We start from the raw sequence: 17,100 nt of genomic DNA, 5'->3' as shown, positions 1-17,100 counted from the left end.
TGAAAATGGATAAGCTGGCTAAGCTGCACTTCACGCCGTGCCTTCAGATCCCTGTGGAAGCTGCTTATCCCGGCAGAGGAGAAGGGGAGCTCCTCACCCAGCCCGCGGTGCGGGCTTCTCCTCACGCCTTGCCCAGACCGCAGGGCGCTGCCGTGCCACCAAGGATGTGTCAGGAGTTCCCACCACCACCGCCCCTGCCTCGGCGCCTCACAATCGCTGAGGCTCCGGGTTTAATGTATATGTAAGAGAAAACTACGGCGCTCTTTAAAAGACAGTGGTTAAGAAAGCTTGCTGAATGCGGTGGGAAACGGGGGCAGGCGAGGCGCGGCGTGGGGGCTGGGCCGCTCCCGGGGTTTGTGTAGCGGTTGCCATGGCGGCGCCAGCGGCTCCGGGGCCCGGCGGGGACCGCCGGCGTCAGAGGCCGCCCGGGACTCGGCAGGGCGGCACTGCGCTGCGGGACCTGCGCCGGCAGGAGCTTCCGAAGGAGCTTAGCCTGTCCCCAAGGCGTGAGTCCCCACCTGCGGCATTCTGACTGGAGAAAAACTGTAGTTATGCAATTAGAAATAAAGTTTTGGTAACGGGCACCCTTAAAGAAGATTTTATCGTTTCGAAAACTGCTTAGATCTTCTCTTTTTTAATCACCGACTGAAAGTAGAGGTATTTCCCCCCCCGTTTCCTTGCTAGTCTGTCGTATTGTTGCTGTAACAGGGGTAAAAATACTGAAGGTGTCTTTATTACAATGTTAGCTGTGCAGTCATTTTCTGTATTGTTGGTTTAGGTTGATTTTTCTGGGGTGGTGCAGATGGAGGAGACTGTAGGAGGTGAAACCGAGTTAGGGGGACAAGACGAGCCCAGCTCCTCTCATGGTCACTCTGCACAGCAGGAATCAGAGCAACTGAGAGCAACACAACTTTCTTCTCATATTGATCTCTGTCCACCTCTCATTGCTATAAAAAAAGGTAAGGGAAAAAATGATGAGTACTTCATGTCAGCTTTGTATGGGGAAAAAAATCTAGGAAGAAAAATGAGAAACCAAAAATCAGGTAGAATGTTTAAGTTTGTATATACTGGGTGCTATTCTGAATCTGCCAGTGTAGGGACTGTGTGTGCTGAGTGTGCAGTTTCCAGCTTTATAAATAAATATTTACATATAAATAAACAAATGCATATAAGTTTATATATTCATGTATATATATATTTTTCACACACACATATGTATGTATATGTATATATATGTGTGCATATATATATATATATATATATATGCATCTACAGGGTCATCCACAGCAACTCTGATACCGTAGAAGATTTCCTAGTGTTGAATCACAGTAACATGATCCAAACCATTTTTTAAAAATTAAAATGAGTAGTAGTCCACAATATAGTGTACTTTATAATATGACAGATAATATGGTATGTCTTTTCTGGAATATTTTAACAGTGGTAACAGATTAAATTAGTTGGTTCAAAGGTTATTGAACACAGCCATCTACCTGTGTGCCTGTGGGTGCATCCCTTACCTATGTCCACTTTGCTTATGTATTCACTGACCTTATGAAAGAGGATCATGTTAGATAGTACTGAATAAATAAATATTCATGGCAACTCAGAGAGGGGTGTTAGGCCTCGAGGAAAGCTAGAAGGGCAACAAGGAGAACTAAAGGCTAGTTGGCCTCACCTCAGTCCCTGGGAAGGTGGTGGGGTGATGAATCTCGTATACCATTTCCAGGCACCTGAAGAACAAAAATGTGAATGGGGGTAATCAGCATGCATTTAGCAAGGGAAGAAATGTGAACAACCTCATTTCCTTTTGAAATGAAATTATTGGTTTGGTAGGTGAGGGGAGTGCAGTGACTATGGTCTGCCTTTTCTTCAGTAAGGCTTTTGACATTCTTCTGTTGAGAATTTTTTATTGTTCCCCTTGAGGTGAGTTAGACACACATTTGTGCTGAAATATAGAAAAAAATAATAAACAATGCATTGAACAGTCTTAAAATCATAACTGATTCTACAGGAAATCTGCAAAGATGCTTCTTGAAGCAATTCCTTATATACACTTGCACCAGCACAGTCCTGTGAGCATCAGCATGAAGCACCTCAGTCCAGCCTTGGGTCCATCCCCCAGCACCAGCTCTGCTACTCAAAGGTAGATTCTGAGCCAGGCGTTCCAGGATGGCTACAAGAAAAGGCTGTGGCTGTTTCTTATCACCAAGGGAAACTATACTCCCTTACAAGGGATTGTTCTGCCACTTGTATTCCTTCCTGGTTCCAGCCAGCTTAACCCCTTCTGCAGCTGGACCTTCTTGCTCTCTATGCCAGATTGGTCCTGGGTTACAAAGTACTGCTGATGAGCAGTTAAAATTTAAATTTCCCCTTTGCTCCTGTAATATTCTCATAGAAAAGCTATGGAAGTGTGGGCTGTCTGAGCAGAAAGTGAGATGGATTGAAAACATTGAACAAGCTCAGAGGGTGGTGATCAGCAGCACAAAGTGTGGCTGGAGCCCAGAAGGTAGCAGTGTACTCTGGGGGTCCAGTCCTGTTCCACATCTTCATTAATGATCTGGATGATGGGGCAGAGGGAACCCTCAGCAAGGTTGCTGAGAACACATAAAAGGGAGGGTTGGGCAATGAATCAGAGGGTTGTGCTGCCATCCAGAGGAGCTTAGAGAGGCTGGAGAAAATTCCTGCACTGGGGATGAACAACATGCAACAATACTAGCTGAGGGCTGAACAGCTGGAAAACAGATTGGCAGGAAAGAATCTGAGATTCCTGGTGGACAGCAAGTTGAACATGAGCTAAGAATGGTTCTTGTGACAAAGGAGGATGATGATACCGTGGGATGGATAAGGAGTATTGCCAGCAGGTTAAGGGGGATGATCCATCTTCTTCATTCAACACTGGTGAGGCCTGACCTGGAGTAGGGTGTCCAGTTTTAGGCTTCCAAATACAAGAGAGACATGGGTATATGGGCAGAGTCCAGTGAAGGGCCATGAAAATGATGAAGGCAGTAGAGAACCTCTCTTGTGAGGAAAGGGTAAGAGCTGGTCCTGATGGGATTTTATCTACCCATGTAAATGCCTGAAGGGACTGTGTAAAGATGAGGTGTACAGAAGACAGAGACAAGCTCTTCTCCATGGTGTCCAGTGATGGGACCAGAGGCAGTGAATGGTGGAAACTGAAACACAGGAGGTTCTCTTCGAACATCAGGAAACACTGGGAAGGTGACCGAGCACTGGCCCAGATTGCCCAGGGAGATTATGGAGTCTCCATCCTTGGAGATACTCAAAAGCCATATGGAAACTGTCCTGGACAACTTGCTTTAAGTAACCCTGCTTGAGCAGTATCCCTTCCAAGCCCAACCATTCTATGATTCTGTATATGATACATATTAATTAGGTGAAAAGAGATGCAATTTGATAGAAAATTTATATGGAAATCAGTGCTATTAGAATTCAAGTTTTAGTCACAATCTTATTATTTATATAAAATAGAGTAAACAGTAATTCATGGAAGTTTGGTGAACTGCTCATAAGCATTACTGCATGCTCCACTGGAGATCCTATTTGCTGCCAGTGATGGGATGTAAATATCATTTTTTGAGAAATAAAATGGTCTCATTTTCTCCAGTATGAGAAGACATTAGCTAGCAAATATGAAGACACAACACTGCAAATGTAAATGCATTTGTTGTACTTGAATAATTAGAACTTGTAATTTCTTTTAACTAGAGACAGAAAGCAAGTATCATAGACATGGAGGGAACCTGAAGACAGGGAGCAGCGAGCTAGGATCTGCTGTCACAGGATCATCTCTGACTACTGTTCTTCCGGCAAGTGTTTTTGTTCTAAAACAGGTGGTGACTCAACTGCCTTTTGTCCACTAAATGTTCTTCTATATAGATTTTTCTTTAAGTCTTCACTGACAAAAGCTTGTCTAATATTGAAGCATGCTGAGTTCCTTCAAGTCTCTTTTAATTGCAAGGAAAAATAAATAGTGAACCACTCAAAAGTGTCTGCAGTGTTAGGGCACTGACTTTCTGTTCTCATAATGTGTGTTGCTCAGATTTTGGGTTCTTTGACATATTTTTTTTTTTTATCATCCACTGGTTAATACTCTTCCTTTGCCATTATGAAAATGAATGTTGTTTGAGAATATTTGAATAAGGTCATACTGCATTGGGGAAGACATATGCAAAAAAGAGATCCAGTTGTTGACATGGAAACCAGAGATGACAAAAGACTGACATAGATGAGTTGGGAATTACATGGTGAATCACAATTAGCTTTTAGAGATATCAAAAGGGTACTGACCAACAGCTACAGATATTCAGACTTTGTCACTGTCTCCTGGTCTCTAAGAAGTGCAGGTGGATGGCAAACATCCATTCAGATTCTGTGGTAAGACCAAATGGTACGAAGCAAAGGTGCATCTTGGCCAGCTTCCTTGTTTTTTAATCCAAGAGTAGGAATGATTAATTGCAATTCCAGTTAGTTTAGAGTACTGGGAAGTGGTGTAATTTATCTTTTTTTCTCTCCAGCAAAGACTATAAGATACAGAGACACTTCAGACATTTCCAAACTCCAGATATTCCTGTCAGTGGGAGTTGTGTGTAGAGGGAAATGATCTGTGTCGTTACTTATTTACACAAGTCTTTAGTTTTCCATATAGCTTCTGAGGATTTCCTGTTGACTTAAAAATGTTAGCCACCACATCTATTTTCAGTCTTGTTCACACTGATAGGACGATTTTGAAAATCCTTTTTTTACATACATCTCCCTCTTTATAATTGCGGTGCTACCTTTATATGATCTGTACATTAATCATCAAATGTATATTTATTCCTGCATTTACTGATTTTATAGTGATTCGGTTTATTTATTTCCTTTAGGGTAATAACTTGATACTATATATTAAAATGCAGGCAGTGTAGAGATTGATCCCAAATCTGGAATATGGACATAGAGAAGTTTGGAACCTGGATTCACAAAGCTGAAATTTGAATGAGAGCTCTTACAGTGCTACACTTGTGTTGTGACCTTAGCATGAATCCACATTTGGTTCTGAGATCCTGGAGTTTCAGATATGTAGTTTTCATAGCAGCTTTATATTGAGAAATAATTCTGGTTTAGCAAGTTAATAATCTTTTCCCTGTACATTCCTTAAATGTAATTTTTTCATGTTCCTGCTAATATGTAGTTTATGAAACCAGCTTAAAGATCAACAATATAAAATACAATCTTTAAGTGAGGAAAAATAATCTTTCTATAACAAACTTCTATTTTGTAGTCCACTGATAAGAAAAGTAAAGTACTTTCCAGTGAAAGCAGAAAAGAACTAGCCAAGCAAGCCAGAGTAACCAAAGAGGAGAGAAGAGCTCACATAGATGGAAGACACAGGTATTTGATATCAAGATTAGCAGATGGGATAGACTTGAGTGAACAGCAAGTGGAGGAGGCTATTATTTCTGATGACAAGGTAAATACTGATTTAATTGTTATTACAAGAAATATTTCCAAAATCTTCAGTGATTTGAAGCTATCTCACAATTACCTACAATTGCTTTTTTTTTTTTTTTTTAGTTTCAACTAATAGAACAATTCTTTGCCCCTAGTGGACTTAAAAAGTTGCTCTTCTTTTACCAAGATGTATTGCAGGTATGTTTTCGTTATTGCTTCTGCAAAAGCTAATTTGCATTTAAAAAAAAATCACATAACTGTTGCAGAATTTAAAAAAATCTTAATGTATTTTTTGTTTTGCTATTTATGCCAGTGTGGAAAGAACTTGAACCTCATTGTTTAAATACTTCCATCTTGACTTACATGGAAATTGCAGCCTTGTGGTGTAGTTTGATACTGTTCTTGTTTTCATGAGAGGAAACTTAAAAATGGCCAAGTAAAAAAACAGATTTCAAAAGTGATAGAGATAATTGAGACAAAGTGTTCATGGTAATCAGTGTTTAAAATACTAGATTAGCTAGCATAAGTATTATAGGAATGGGGGGGCTGTTTATGTAAGAACCAGTTTATTTTCTTTTGGTTTGAACTGCACCACCTCCATTATGGACAAAGCACTAGTTCAAGGGGGTGAAAAATGATGCAATTTCTTTCTAAATTAAGGTGGCATCATATTCTGGTCTGTCCTATTCTGCAGAAAAAAAGTTTGAAAAATTGTGACTAGAAATAAGGTAGTTGTGGTCCCCAAGGTGTAGTTTTCTCCCTTTACGTTTTGAGAAGGAGAAGCCTCTGCATAAAGAGTGAAAGAATTTGTTTAGCTTCCACTGAGTATGTGATATCAGAAGGTGCCAAGTGACCTTGGCATTGCCTAACACAACTGTCTGTTGTGGGCTTCCAGAACTGCAGAAGTCCTTCATCAGTCCTTTCAAATTGTGCCAGTGAGGAGCCGTGGTAGGGAGAGCTAATTCACCCTGTGGTGGTATTTTGGGCTTGTTGAGGAGAAAAACTCCTCCACTGATAATTCTTGATCATCAGTTAAATGCAGAATGAATTACAGAATCATTATAACCTAGATAAATGAAAAGAACTTTTGAGTGTTACTGGAATTGCTTAGAGACTTTGCAAAGCACAGAATGAACTCTGCTGTCAAAACAATTTAATCAGTTTTTCATTACACTGGGACTAGGCATGCACATTTCTGGGATGAATATCTTGTTCTCTGACTTAAATCAAGATGAAACTAAAAATCTTGACACTATTTTCCTTAACTGACAAATCAGGAATAAATGCCTAGCCTGGGTTAAATGAAACATTTCATTGCTGCATTAAATTTTGTTTTATTTTGACCCTTTTAACCATTAAAAAAATTGTGAGAGTTCTGTTTCAGAAGCAGCATAGCATAAAAATGTTTCTGATGGACAGTATAAATGCCATCTCTAGCATATTCCACCACATTCTGATGAATTAAGAGATCTCGTTAATTTGACTGTTCTGTCAACAATTTGATTTCAAGCACGTTGGAGAATTGAAGTTTACTCAAGGGCAGTATTACATGTGTTTGCCCTGTTGTTCTTGGAAACAAAATACTGAGCAGGGCAGACTATTGGCCTGACTAGTAGGCATGTGCTTGCCAAGGTTTATCAAAGATCCTTTCTTTGCTGCTTCTCATCTCTTCATCTCTCTTTTTCACTATCTTAGATGCATGATGTTCCCTTGAAACCACGTGCACATGCTGATTTGGGGTGGAAGTGAGGAGCCACCCCTGTATATCACACATTACATGTTCAGTCTAACAGGAGCTGAACACTTGACTTCCTAGAAAGACTCTCCTCAGCTTTAAAGAGAAATATACCTGCAAGCTTGTCCCACATATTTTTCTGTCACATTCTTCCAAGTTTCAACAGATTATTTTCCAAAATACATGACACATAATTATAGGGAAGCAGGTTAGGTTTAGGCTGTATTGTTGCTTCAAAGAGAAGAGGTTAGAGATATATGTCAGTGGAGAGGGACCAGTGCCACCAAGGCTTCCCTGGCAGAAAGTTTTTCTGTGATGTCTGGTTAAAGAAATGAGCAGAAAGCTAAATGTCTTTGCATTGTTGACAGGATCTAGCTGATGGCATTGCTTGTGAGTCCCATTCACTGTTACATTTTGACTCTGCAGACCAAGCATATGATTGTTTCTGTGAGACATTCAGTTTGTTTTCATAGAGGAAGTTTCAGTAGGAATCACTTCAGATTTAATTTTGTTTTCTTTTCTGAGACTTTTCCTCCTCCTTGTATTTGTTGTTGTTTTTTGGTTTTTTTTTTCCCTGAAAGAATGGGTCTGTAAAACTGTTTACTGGGATTCAGGCAAAACTTATTCTCTAGAGAATGCAAACCTCATGATTTGTACCTGGGAATTACAAACTGAATCAAAATGGACTTAGTTATAATTCATATATTCAAATGGAGGAAGTATTTGTATTATATAGTTTTTACTTTATTAACCTCTTATTTATATTTTAATTGCTAGCAAATGTCAAATGCATCATTAAGGCCAGATGGGTCAACAAACAATTTGCCTCAGAAGAATTTATTTATTGCCATGGGTTCCACTGAGGTATGGTTGAAAAAAATCCTTAGATGACATTTAAAAAGTAAAATATTGAAAAGGCTTAACTGTTCTGCAGTGTTATACAGTTTTTTGTAATCCTTGGATAGATATTTAAGTACTTAGTCCCTGTTCTTGTAATGGAGGGTCTCCCAGCATTTCTTGAGCTGAGGTTGGCCTTCGTCAGTAAAGTAGTGATTTCACGATCTGAGAGGAGAGCAGGCCAAATAAATCCTTGTTAAAAATTGAAGATCCTAACAATTTTTTAATGACTGCATGTTAAGTGTTTTCCAGGGCTTGTGCACTTCTAGTTTAGAAGTGCAGTTTTTCAGTGGTTTTCTATGCACCTTCATATAATAACACTGCACATTACTAAAAAAATACCTTTAATAAATCCTTTCTTCCATTCAAATTCTTATAATAATCTCCTCCCTGTAATATCAAGCATTAGTCAACAGCACATTCAGAGTAATCATTAAGATTTTTTATTAATTTTGATTTTTTTCCATCTCTTTTGGGGGAAATTGCTCTTCATATACAATGGTCTTTGAATATGGCCTGGTGATGCTTTGGTTTTCATTTTTGTTCTTATTGTTGTTGTTTCTTGTTAGCCCCAAAGAGCTTATGGCAACACTGTAATGCCAAAAAAGACATAGCAGAAAAATTCTTTCTTGCTTTCAGGGGAAAAGTGAGTTTCATTCCTCTGCCAATTGGGCGAACTAGAATGGATTTTCAACTTTGTTGCGGATGAGTTTTTATTAGGTTTAAAGGATACAAAATAAGCATCTTTCAAGTACAATAACAAGAAATAGCCTAGCTCACAAACTCTCCCTGTACTGCATTTTCTTAGTAGAGGTGCAACATTGCACCAGTCTGTCCAAAAGGGAATTTTTGGCATTCTTGTGTCAGACGGGGAAAAAACAGTATTTGATTTGAGAAGGAGAGATTTTCAAATATCCTGCAAACAGTTTCACTATTTCTTTTAGTAATTGATTTTTTATGGTTTTGTTTTAAGCACATTTTTAGGGTAGGTAAATTTTAAAGTAAAATACTTTTATTGTATATTTGTGTTCTTTTTAACTGTATGCATTTGGTCCTATTTCCAGGACTTTACAGGAACTTGTGCATTTTTCCTAAGAACATCAGATGAAGTTATAACTGCATCAAATGTCTCTCAGGTCAGAGCAAACTCATGCAGTATTCACATGTTCATATTTTCTCAGACCTTTTTTCATGCAACTGGAGTCAGAAAAAAATGGGGAATGCTGTCATTAATATGTCTAGTTTTATGGTTAACAGAAGGTCTTTTTCATAAGAGTAAGAATTTGTGATAAAATAAAATTCTAATAATTTATAAATTAGCTACTGCAGTATTATTAAAACCCATGAATTTAATTAATAAAAATAATTATTAATTAGTCAATAAAACATAAAATTTAATGACATTAGGAAATAAGAACCTAAAACGGAAGATTTTATTTTAAGTATTGAGCCTGAATTATTAAAATGCTGCACTTAAACTGTATCTTTTAGACTTTTAAAATAAAGATAATTTTGAAACTAACATAAGGTTTTCCAGCCTCTCATAGTTTGTTGTGTATTAAAAAATACAGTTAACAGCCTTTTCTGACTTTCAGAGATACTCATGTTGCATAGTTATGGACTGTGAATGTGTCTGCCACATATCTAAATTTCACTCAAATAGTGTAATGCTGCAGAAGTTGACATGCATTGCGCTAATTTTTGTTTCTTCCCAAAGGAGGTGAATTTTGGCATGTTTGACTGTACTAATGGAAATATTCTTCAGGGCCTGGAATTCTTCCTGTCCCAGATCATGATACCGGCGCTGAAATCCCAACAGGTAAGCAAACAATCAGTCTTTTTCCTCAAGAATACATGGAAGTAAGGCTTGTACTGCTGCAATTCTGTTTGTGCATCTGTTGGACCTAGAACACAGGATATAAGAAGATAAAAGTCTAATATAGGCCTTTATGAGAGTAATGCAATTTGTACATATACAAATGTTTGAAATTCATGTAGCTACTCTTTATTTTCTGGAAATAGTGCCAGCTTTAATTATTGTGACAAAGGAGAACACAGCAACCATACCGAGGTAAAGCTGTGATGACTTTATGAAAACTAGATTAAACCTGCATTGTAAGAAGTGTCCAGTCTTGGCAGCACAAGGGATTGGTCCGTGACTTTATTCTTGGAGCATGGACAGCATGAACACTGTTGTATTCACTTCTTTGAGTTGTCCTCATTCTGTGGCACTTGTAAAGCATCAGTTTGTTCAGGGTCCTTGGAAGCACGCGTTCAGAGGTGGCAAGTACAAAGAAGCTCACTGTGTGCTGAGAATGATGGTGTTGTATGCTGCTGCCATACGCTGTCATTTTCTCTCCCCAGGAGCAGAAAGGGACTTTAGAGTCTGTTGTCTCTGTTCAGAAGGAGAAAAATAAAGCTAAACAAAATACAGTTCAGTGTGAAATAAGTAACAGCTGACTTCAGAGTCAATCAGAGACTTTTACTTCTTAGAGTCTCATGCTTGTCGTCTCTTCTTGTCTTACTGAGTAATTAAATCAATGCACACTTTAAAGTATTGATGAGTATATTTTAAAGGTCATGTTGATAAATCTTTCTATACTGCCATGAGTAATGAAGCTTTTCTAATGAAAAATACCTTTTGTGGTCAGAAAAAAAAGTAAGCACAACCCTCACTTTTTTATTTTTGCATAAATCATAAAATAATCAGAACTGGGGAGCTGTGAAAGAAGGCTTGAAGAGCAGACAGATACAAGACTTTCTGTATGCAGTGGATAAATTCGTGGGTACTTTGTCATCATCTAGACAGAATATAGAAGATAAAATTCAGCTCACAAAAGTGGATATTGATGTTTATGTCAGAAACTTACAGAACCCATCTGACTACATAACTGCAGGTGAGTAATTCCTACACCAAAGCAAACAAAATGAAGCTGTTTATAAAATAAATGTTATAAGTAAAAATTTACTTTGAAGAATTAATTCATTTTCCCTGAGCTGTTTACATTTTTCTGCTTACTCTTGCCAGGTTTGTGATTGTTTAATTATAAGACCATCAATCATTTGCCCATATTTTAGTTCATAGATCTTAAAGAATTAGGTAGTTGCTTGATATATCATGCAAGCTGGTGTCTGAATCTCTCCTAGTTTACTAGCCAAGTACTAGCTGAGTGAATCCATATACTAGTATGTGTACTATTCTCTTTGTTTGATACTGGGAAAATCCTATCCAATGTTGTCTGACTCTGTGAATAAAACCACAGTATTTATAAAAAAAATTACTTATTTACATATATGTTTTTGTAAGAAAAAGAGTAGTTATGTCTCTTTCAACAATAGCTTTTTACCATTTCTCATGAACTCACCATATTTCTGTTTCCATTGTAAAGGATATGCAATAGTAACAGAGTAGGTAGACACAATCATTATATATGTACACCTTGTTGTTACAGTCGTAATCTTTTCCTGCTGGTTGGTGATTCAAATATACAGAATGTACAGAGGCTCAGGTTATGTTTGGCAAGAACACTTAGCTTCTCTAGTTTAAATTTCTGTATTTATTTTTTGGTGCTTATAAAACTGTCCAATTCTATGTTTTTGAAGGCACTAACAGAGAGGTCACTGAGAAACTTGAAGAAGTGGTCATGATTTGGACCAAACAGATTAGACAAGTTTTAGTGGAGAGTGAACAGATTAGAAGAGAAGCTGATGATGTTGGTCCATCTGCAGAGCTGGAACACTGGAAGTCAAGAATGTCATCATTTAACAGGTGAAATCCCTGCATTATTTCTCACAGAGGCCTAAAAAAAAAAAGGATTAAAAAAAAAGTGTAAACTTATATTCCAGACAGAGAGTATTAAGTATGTTTCTTTCTTCAAAGCCTTTTAGATGAGATCAAGAGTTCAAAAGTAAAGAAAATTATAAGTATTCTTCAGGCAGCAAGATCAAAGACATTACAGCAGTGGAAGGAACTGGTAATTACTACTTTCTAATTTGAATTTTAAATTATTACAGTACTGTATTGTGATATATAGAGAACTGAACACAATGCTAGAAATAAAAATAACTTTGATTGTTTATGCTGGTTTTACACTGTGGTTTATTATCCATTTGTTGGAACATATAGCATCAATGATCTTGAAATTAAATAGATACCTTGAAAAGAAGTCAGTGCTTTTGTAATGTTGCTTTTATTAACATTATAAGTGGAAAGGTTGTGCAAAAGTAAAGTAGTGCAGCAATACAGCATTTTTCTGTCTCTGACAAGCTGAACCCTGTGCAGGCCAGCTGTAGAAGTCTGAAAGTCCTTCATAATGCTTTTAGAGTTGTTGAGAGCAGACTTCTAGTGGCATAACTGCTACTTCATAGGAATGGATATCTGTAATGTCGGCTTATCAGGCACAATTGTGGGCAAGCCAGAAAATAAGCTGTAGATCATATACAGTCAATGAGACCCCCACCCACTCCCACCCCCAGAATGTAGGTCTTCTACTGCTTAAGAAAGTATTCTACTCTTTTAAGAAGAGACCAGGAAAAGTTTTTGATTTTGTGATTACCATATTTGCAGACTTTTATGGTAAATGGAATTTGGATAATTGAAAATATCTGTACAGAGCCAGTAAGAGTCAAGGATGATGAACTACATTTCTTTCTTCCTATGAACTAGCCCTCTAAGTAGTGAATAGTTTCACCTGACACGAGCATAAGGATGTACAGGCATTAGTTGTGAAATCATTGTCCCTCACAAGTGTTTATCAAACAATGTTGGGAAGCACCCTGGTAACATTTCAGGGGTCTTGTCTAAGTTCTGTAGAATGGTTCCTCTGCAGAAACCATTCTGAAGTCTAAGTTGGATCCATAAGGAGGAAAAAGCTTTGCAGGTCTAAGTAAGGACTTCTTTTAAACCATATCCAAAATGTTGCTGACCTTGGAAGTTCATAGCAATTTTTGCATGTAGAAGCAGTTATTTCTCTTGTGAAAAACAAATAGCATATTTGAAAACACTTCTGTGGGAAAGTGTTTGTAAGATTTAATCATAGCCTTGTGTGCTGTAAAAGAGAAAGAACCTGCTCAGAAAATTTTCACAGTAATAATTCTATTCCTTTCTTTTTTTTTTTCTCATCCCTTCAGGACAGTAGTATAACAATTGCTGCCAATGAAGCTAAGGACAATGTGAGATATTTATATACATTGGATAAATTTTTTGGTCCACTTGCCCATGCTTCACCTGTAAGTACTGTAAAGGCACTTAATGTGAAATTCAAAAAAGAAAAGAAGGGCTTTTGTTGATGTAAAAAAGCTATTTTTCCTTTTAATGTTAAACTCTTTCACTTACTTATTAGTGGACAGCTTAATTCCTTAGGCATTAGTTAATTGTGCTTATTAATTTTGAATTAATCAGATAAAAATACCTTTTTTTTAAGTAGTCATCATTCCAGAAGATAATTGAAGGATTTGAAAATAATAAGTATCAGATTGTGTTTTTCTTAACCCAGTAATGATCTGAATTGCCTTTGTGAGCTTGGGTCTCACATACAGCAGCTCTTCTGTCTGTATGCTTTAGTTAGGAATTACTTGGGATTGTTTTATTGCAAAAGTCATAAAATTATCTTAAACCTTGGGTTGAGCTGAAATTGGCCAGCTTCCACTTATTTTGCAGGTTAAAGCTCTTTCTCTTGTAGGATGCACTGTCAATAAAATTAATTTTCATAACCATATGGGTCTCAGAGTTCATTTTTTAAAGTGAGAATATGATTTTTAACTATACAGGCATTAGATAAAATTGTGTAAGCTTGCATAGTTCAGAACATTTACACATAATCCAGCTGGTAACAATTTTTCTAAATTATATTTTCAAAGCTTAATCTCTTTTGAATCCATTCTGCTATTTTACACTGCACTTCTTTTGCAAATATTCACTGTTCTGACATATTGGACTTGACTTTTAGACACCTTTGCCATAATTTTTTTATTCTTTTCTAGACCAGTCTCTTGTTCTGGGTTTCAGTGTATCTGGCTTGCATTAATTTCTCTGAAATATTTCCGTGAGACAGAAAACTCGCTTTTACTGGACACTAGTTCAGTGTCCAGTAAAGGTGAGATTCTTTTTGCCTTGCTTCCCCCTTCTGGATTTCTCTTCTGTATAGATCTAGACAAAATGAACAAAGGCCAACTTTCTTGTTGTCTTTCCTACAGAAATCCAGCTCTTTTCCAGCAGTGTATGAGCTCTTTTCTTCAGGCAGTATATTCCTCTGCAAAGCAGATTGCAGCACCTTCTTATACTAGAGGCCATGGCCAAGCAGAGTAGAGCCTCTGGTTTTCCTATGGAAAATCACAATCTGTAAAAGACCTATTCACTTATTCATTGTCCTTTTCCCATGCGTTTTGACTTGGTCAAGGTGTGATAGTGAATTAGATGGTCCATTTCATAATGACAAAAAACACAAAAATATGTATGTCCACTGATAAACATATTCCCACAGCTGTCACACTTTTAATTGTGTTAAATTTCAGGAAACTCTTTCTGTCTGACTTCTTTCTGATTTCTGTCTTTCCCCTTTTTCTTTTTTCTTTTTTTTTTCTGTTATAGGTAACAGTGATGGAACACATTCCCAGCTTAATGAACACTGTCTTTATGATCTACTGTACATCACCGTACTACAACACATCAGAGCACATGACATCCCTGTTTCTTAAAATCACCAATCAAATGATTAACACATGCAAGACCTATCTATGTGAAGGGGTTTCAAAAATCTGGGACCTGGACAGGTGATGGAATTTTAATAATTTCATTTTCTGTTGTTGACATTAGAAGTAAAATTACAGATTAATCATCAAGATGATTAATAGGTAAATTTAAGTAGCCCTTTGTCCTCCTACTAGTCACTGATTCCTGTGATAATTTTAAGTTGGCGGCTACTAATTCTGTGTAGAAATAAGTACTCTGCAAAAACTAATTTACAATGTGTTTTGAAAAAAACTGTTCTTGGAAACTGCAATATATGCTAGTATGCAACATTGGATATATTGTCCACACAGATTTTTTTAGACCAAAACACACTTAAGAAATTGGAACTGGGAGCTGAAATACTTCATAAAACAGGTCCAAGGACAGACTGACAAAGTTCCATCCAAGATTTTTATTTTGCTGTTACTGGACATGAAAGTCAGTTTGAGAAAGGGAACAATATATAGTAGGGCCAAAACTACAACTCAGTTGTATTGTGGTACGTTTCAGGGAAAGGATGAGTTAGCTGCTCTACAGCTACTTGCCCAAGTGCTACACTCAGCATAAGTGGAAGCACAGAGGTGTTTGTATGAAACTTATTCATTGGGTGGTAAATACTGATGTCATTGGCAGAACAAGTGTATCTGAAGGATGACAAGTGCAGGTAATATAGGAAGAACATATAGAGCAGGTCAATTATTTTCATGCAAAAAAAGAAGGGGGAAACCACAGAGAGAAGTTAAGATGAACACGACATCTGAAGTTGTCAACTAGGAAATTAATAATTGGAATAGTCTTTTGGAATAGTCTAACTAGAGTAACATTGAGGGTATTGACATGAAAAGGAAAAGGTGTTACAAGCTTCATCAAAGCAGATAGTCAGGAAGTCTGTGGTTAACTTTCAGCCAAGTCAATGTGACACTGAGGTGACAGGTTAGGATACATAAAAGTAAATCTAACAATTTTGATTCCTCCTGTATTTTGGTGTTGATAAACGGAATTTTTCAGAAATTACCTGTAGTCAATTAAGTACTGGTTATGTTTATTCTAAAGAGTTAATGTAAGTAAAAGTAGAATAGTTCTTTTTTGTTTATTCTAGCTGATTTTATTTTAAAGACATTCTTCTCATTTATTTAATTGCTATCCCTGCAAAAGTTTGTCCCAGTTAATGGTTTCAGCCTGTAAATTTGACTATAATTTTAATCCCCAGTAATCTTTTGGAAGATGAAAGACAAAGCCAAAGTGGAGGAACAGCTCTGGGCAAATGGCTTATGGCTGGTTTCCATGCCTCATCTATGCATCTCATGTGGCACTTTCAGGGTTAATGAACAATTGTGTGTAAGATGTAACTATCTGTGCCCTTAGGAACTAAATTCTTCCTGGTATACCTTTTTAAAGAAACAGGACTCTCCTCATCTTCATTTCAGTGTGGAAAAATACTTCTCCAGTTTTGTCTGCTTAGGAAAAAAACCCCAAACAAACAAAGGAAAACCAATCAGCAATACTCAGATAAGGAATGTGCAAATGCACAAGATGAGGAACTTGCAAACTGCAAGCATTTGGTAGCCAGCATTAACCTGTTATACATCCTTTGTGGACTAGGACATGCAAGTTTTGGATTGATGACAACAAAACCCAAGATAAAAATATCCAATCTAGATAACAGGTTCAGTTCAAAACCTTTTGACTTAAAACGATCATATTTTGAGTGTTTGAAATGTAGTGTATAATTTTGTGTTCTTATTTTGCAAAGTTGTGCATTTGACTAAAATATTTTATTTTTATTTATACTCTTTTGAAGACCTTAGGATGATTCTCTGTCTTCTGTATTTTCTTCCTCAGGCAAGAATTGCTAAAGAGGATACAACAATGCATTTGCCTCAAAGAAAAGTACCAAGCATCCTTTCAGAAAATTAGGGAAGAGCTAAAGGAAAATCCAAGTTACAAACAGCTTGATATCAGGTAAATAACTCACTCCAATATTGAATCATATTGATGAGTACAATTTATAAATGAGATGTAATTATAACTGCTGGGTAAAAGAAAAGCTAAATATTCAATTAAGATGAAGTACTTTTCATAATCAGAAGATGACCTTTTAATTTTTATTCAGGAATAAATCAGGCTTTTGGCAGTCACTTGTCGATTCAGCACATATCCAATGGGACTTCAGGGGAAATTAGTAATTTGTTAACTGAGTACAAATAAATATGCATGGTACAAAATTGTAAAAAATTTGAATCATGAATATAAGTGAAAACACTTTCAGGGAATTCAGTCA

General features: G+C 37.0%; 1 protein-coding gene across 15 annotated transcripts in view; it reads left to right on the top strand.

The window, feature by feature from the left end:
* The first annotated feature begins 412 nt into the window (after positions 1-412).
* LOC135306700 (dynein axonemal heavy chain 5-like) overlaps positions 413-17,100 on the top strand; it is a 149,622-nt gene continuing 132,934 nt past the window's right edge. For 14 of the 15 annotated variants that reach the window (XR_010367487.1, XR_010367486.1, XR_010367490.1 and 11 more), the window contains exons 1-15: positions 844-959; positions 2,015-2,146; positions 3,086-3,222; positions 3,730-3,854; positions 5,288-5,476; positions 5,581-5,655; positions 7,970-8,056; positions 9,154-9,225; positions 9,807-9,908; positions 10,800-10,986; positions 11,693-11,858; positions 11,970-12,063; positions 13,220-13,318; positions 14,679-14,860; positions 16,662-16,781. Coding sequence is in view for 9 of the 15 variants with exons in the window: in XM_064431088.1 (XP_064287158.1) it covers positions 2,028-2,146; positions 3,086-3,222; positions 3,730-3,854; positions 5,288-5,476; positions 5,581-5,655; positions 7,970-8,056; positions 9,154-9,225; positions 9,807-9,908; positions 10,800-10,986; positions 11,693-11,858; positions 11,970-12,063; positions 13,220-13,318; positions 14,679-14,860; positions 16,662-16,781 (1,754 nt within the window). In the remaining 6 variants the exon portion in view is untranslated. Of the gene's footprint in view, positions 658-778; positions 960-2,014; positions 2,147-3,085; positions 3,223-3,729; positions 3,855-5,287; positions 5,477-5,580; positions 5,656-7,969; positions 8,057-9,153; positions 9,226-9,806; positions 9,909-10,799; positions 10,987-11,692; positions 11,859-11,969; positions 12,064-13,219; positions 13,319-14,678; positions 14,861-16,661; positions 16,782-17,100 lie in introns of those variants that run through there. The other variant, XM_064431079.1, reaches the window with a different exon arrangement.

This window comes from Passer domesticus, chromosome 1, assembly GCF_036417665.1.
Source record: "Passer domesticus isolate bPasDom1 chromosome 1, bPasDom1.hap1, whole genome shotgun sequence".
In the NCBI taxonomy this organism is placed as follows: domain Eukaryota; kingdom Metazoa; phylum Chordata; class Aves; order Passeriformes; family Passeridae; genus Passer; species Passer domesticus.
The sequence above is the reverse complement of the archived record's forward strand: the minus strand, read 5'-3'. Positions and strand labels throughout refer to the sequence as shown.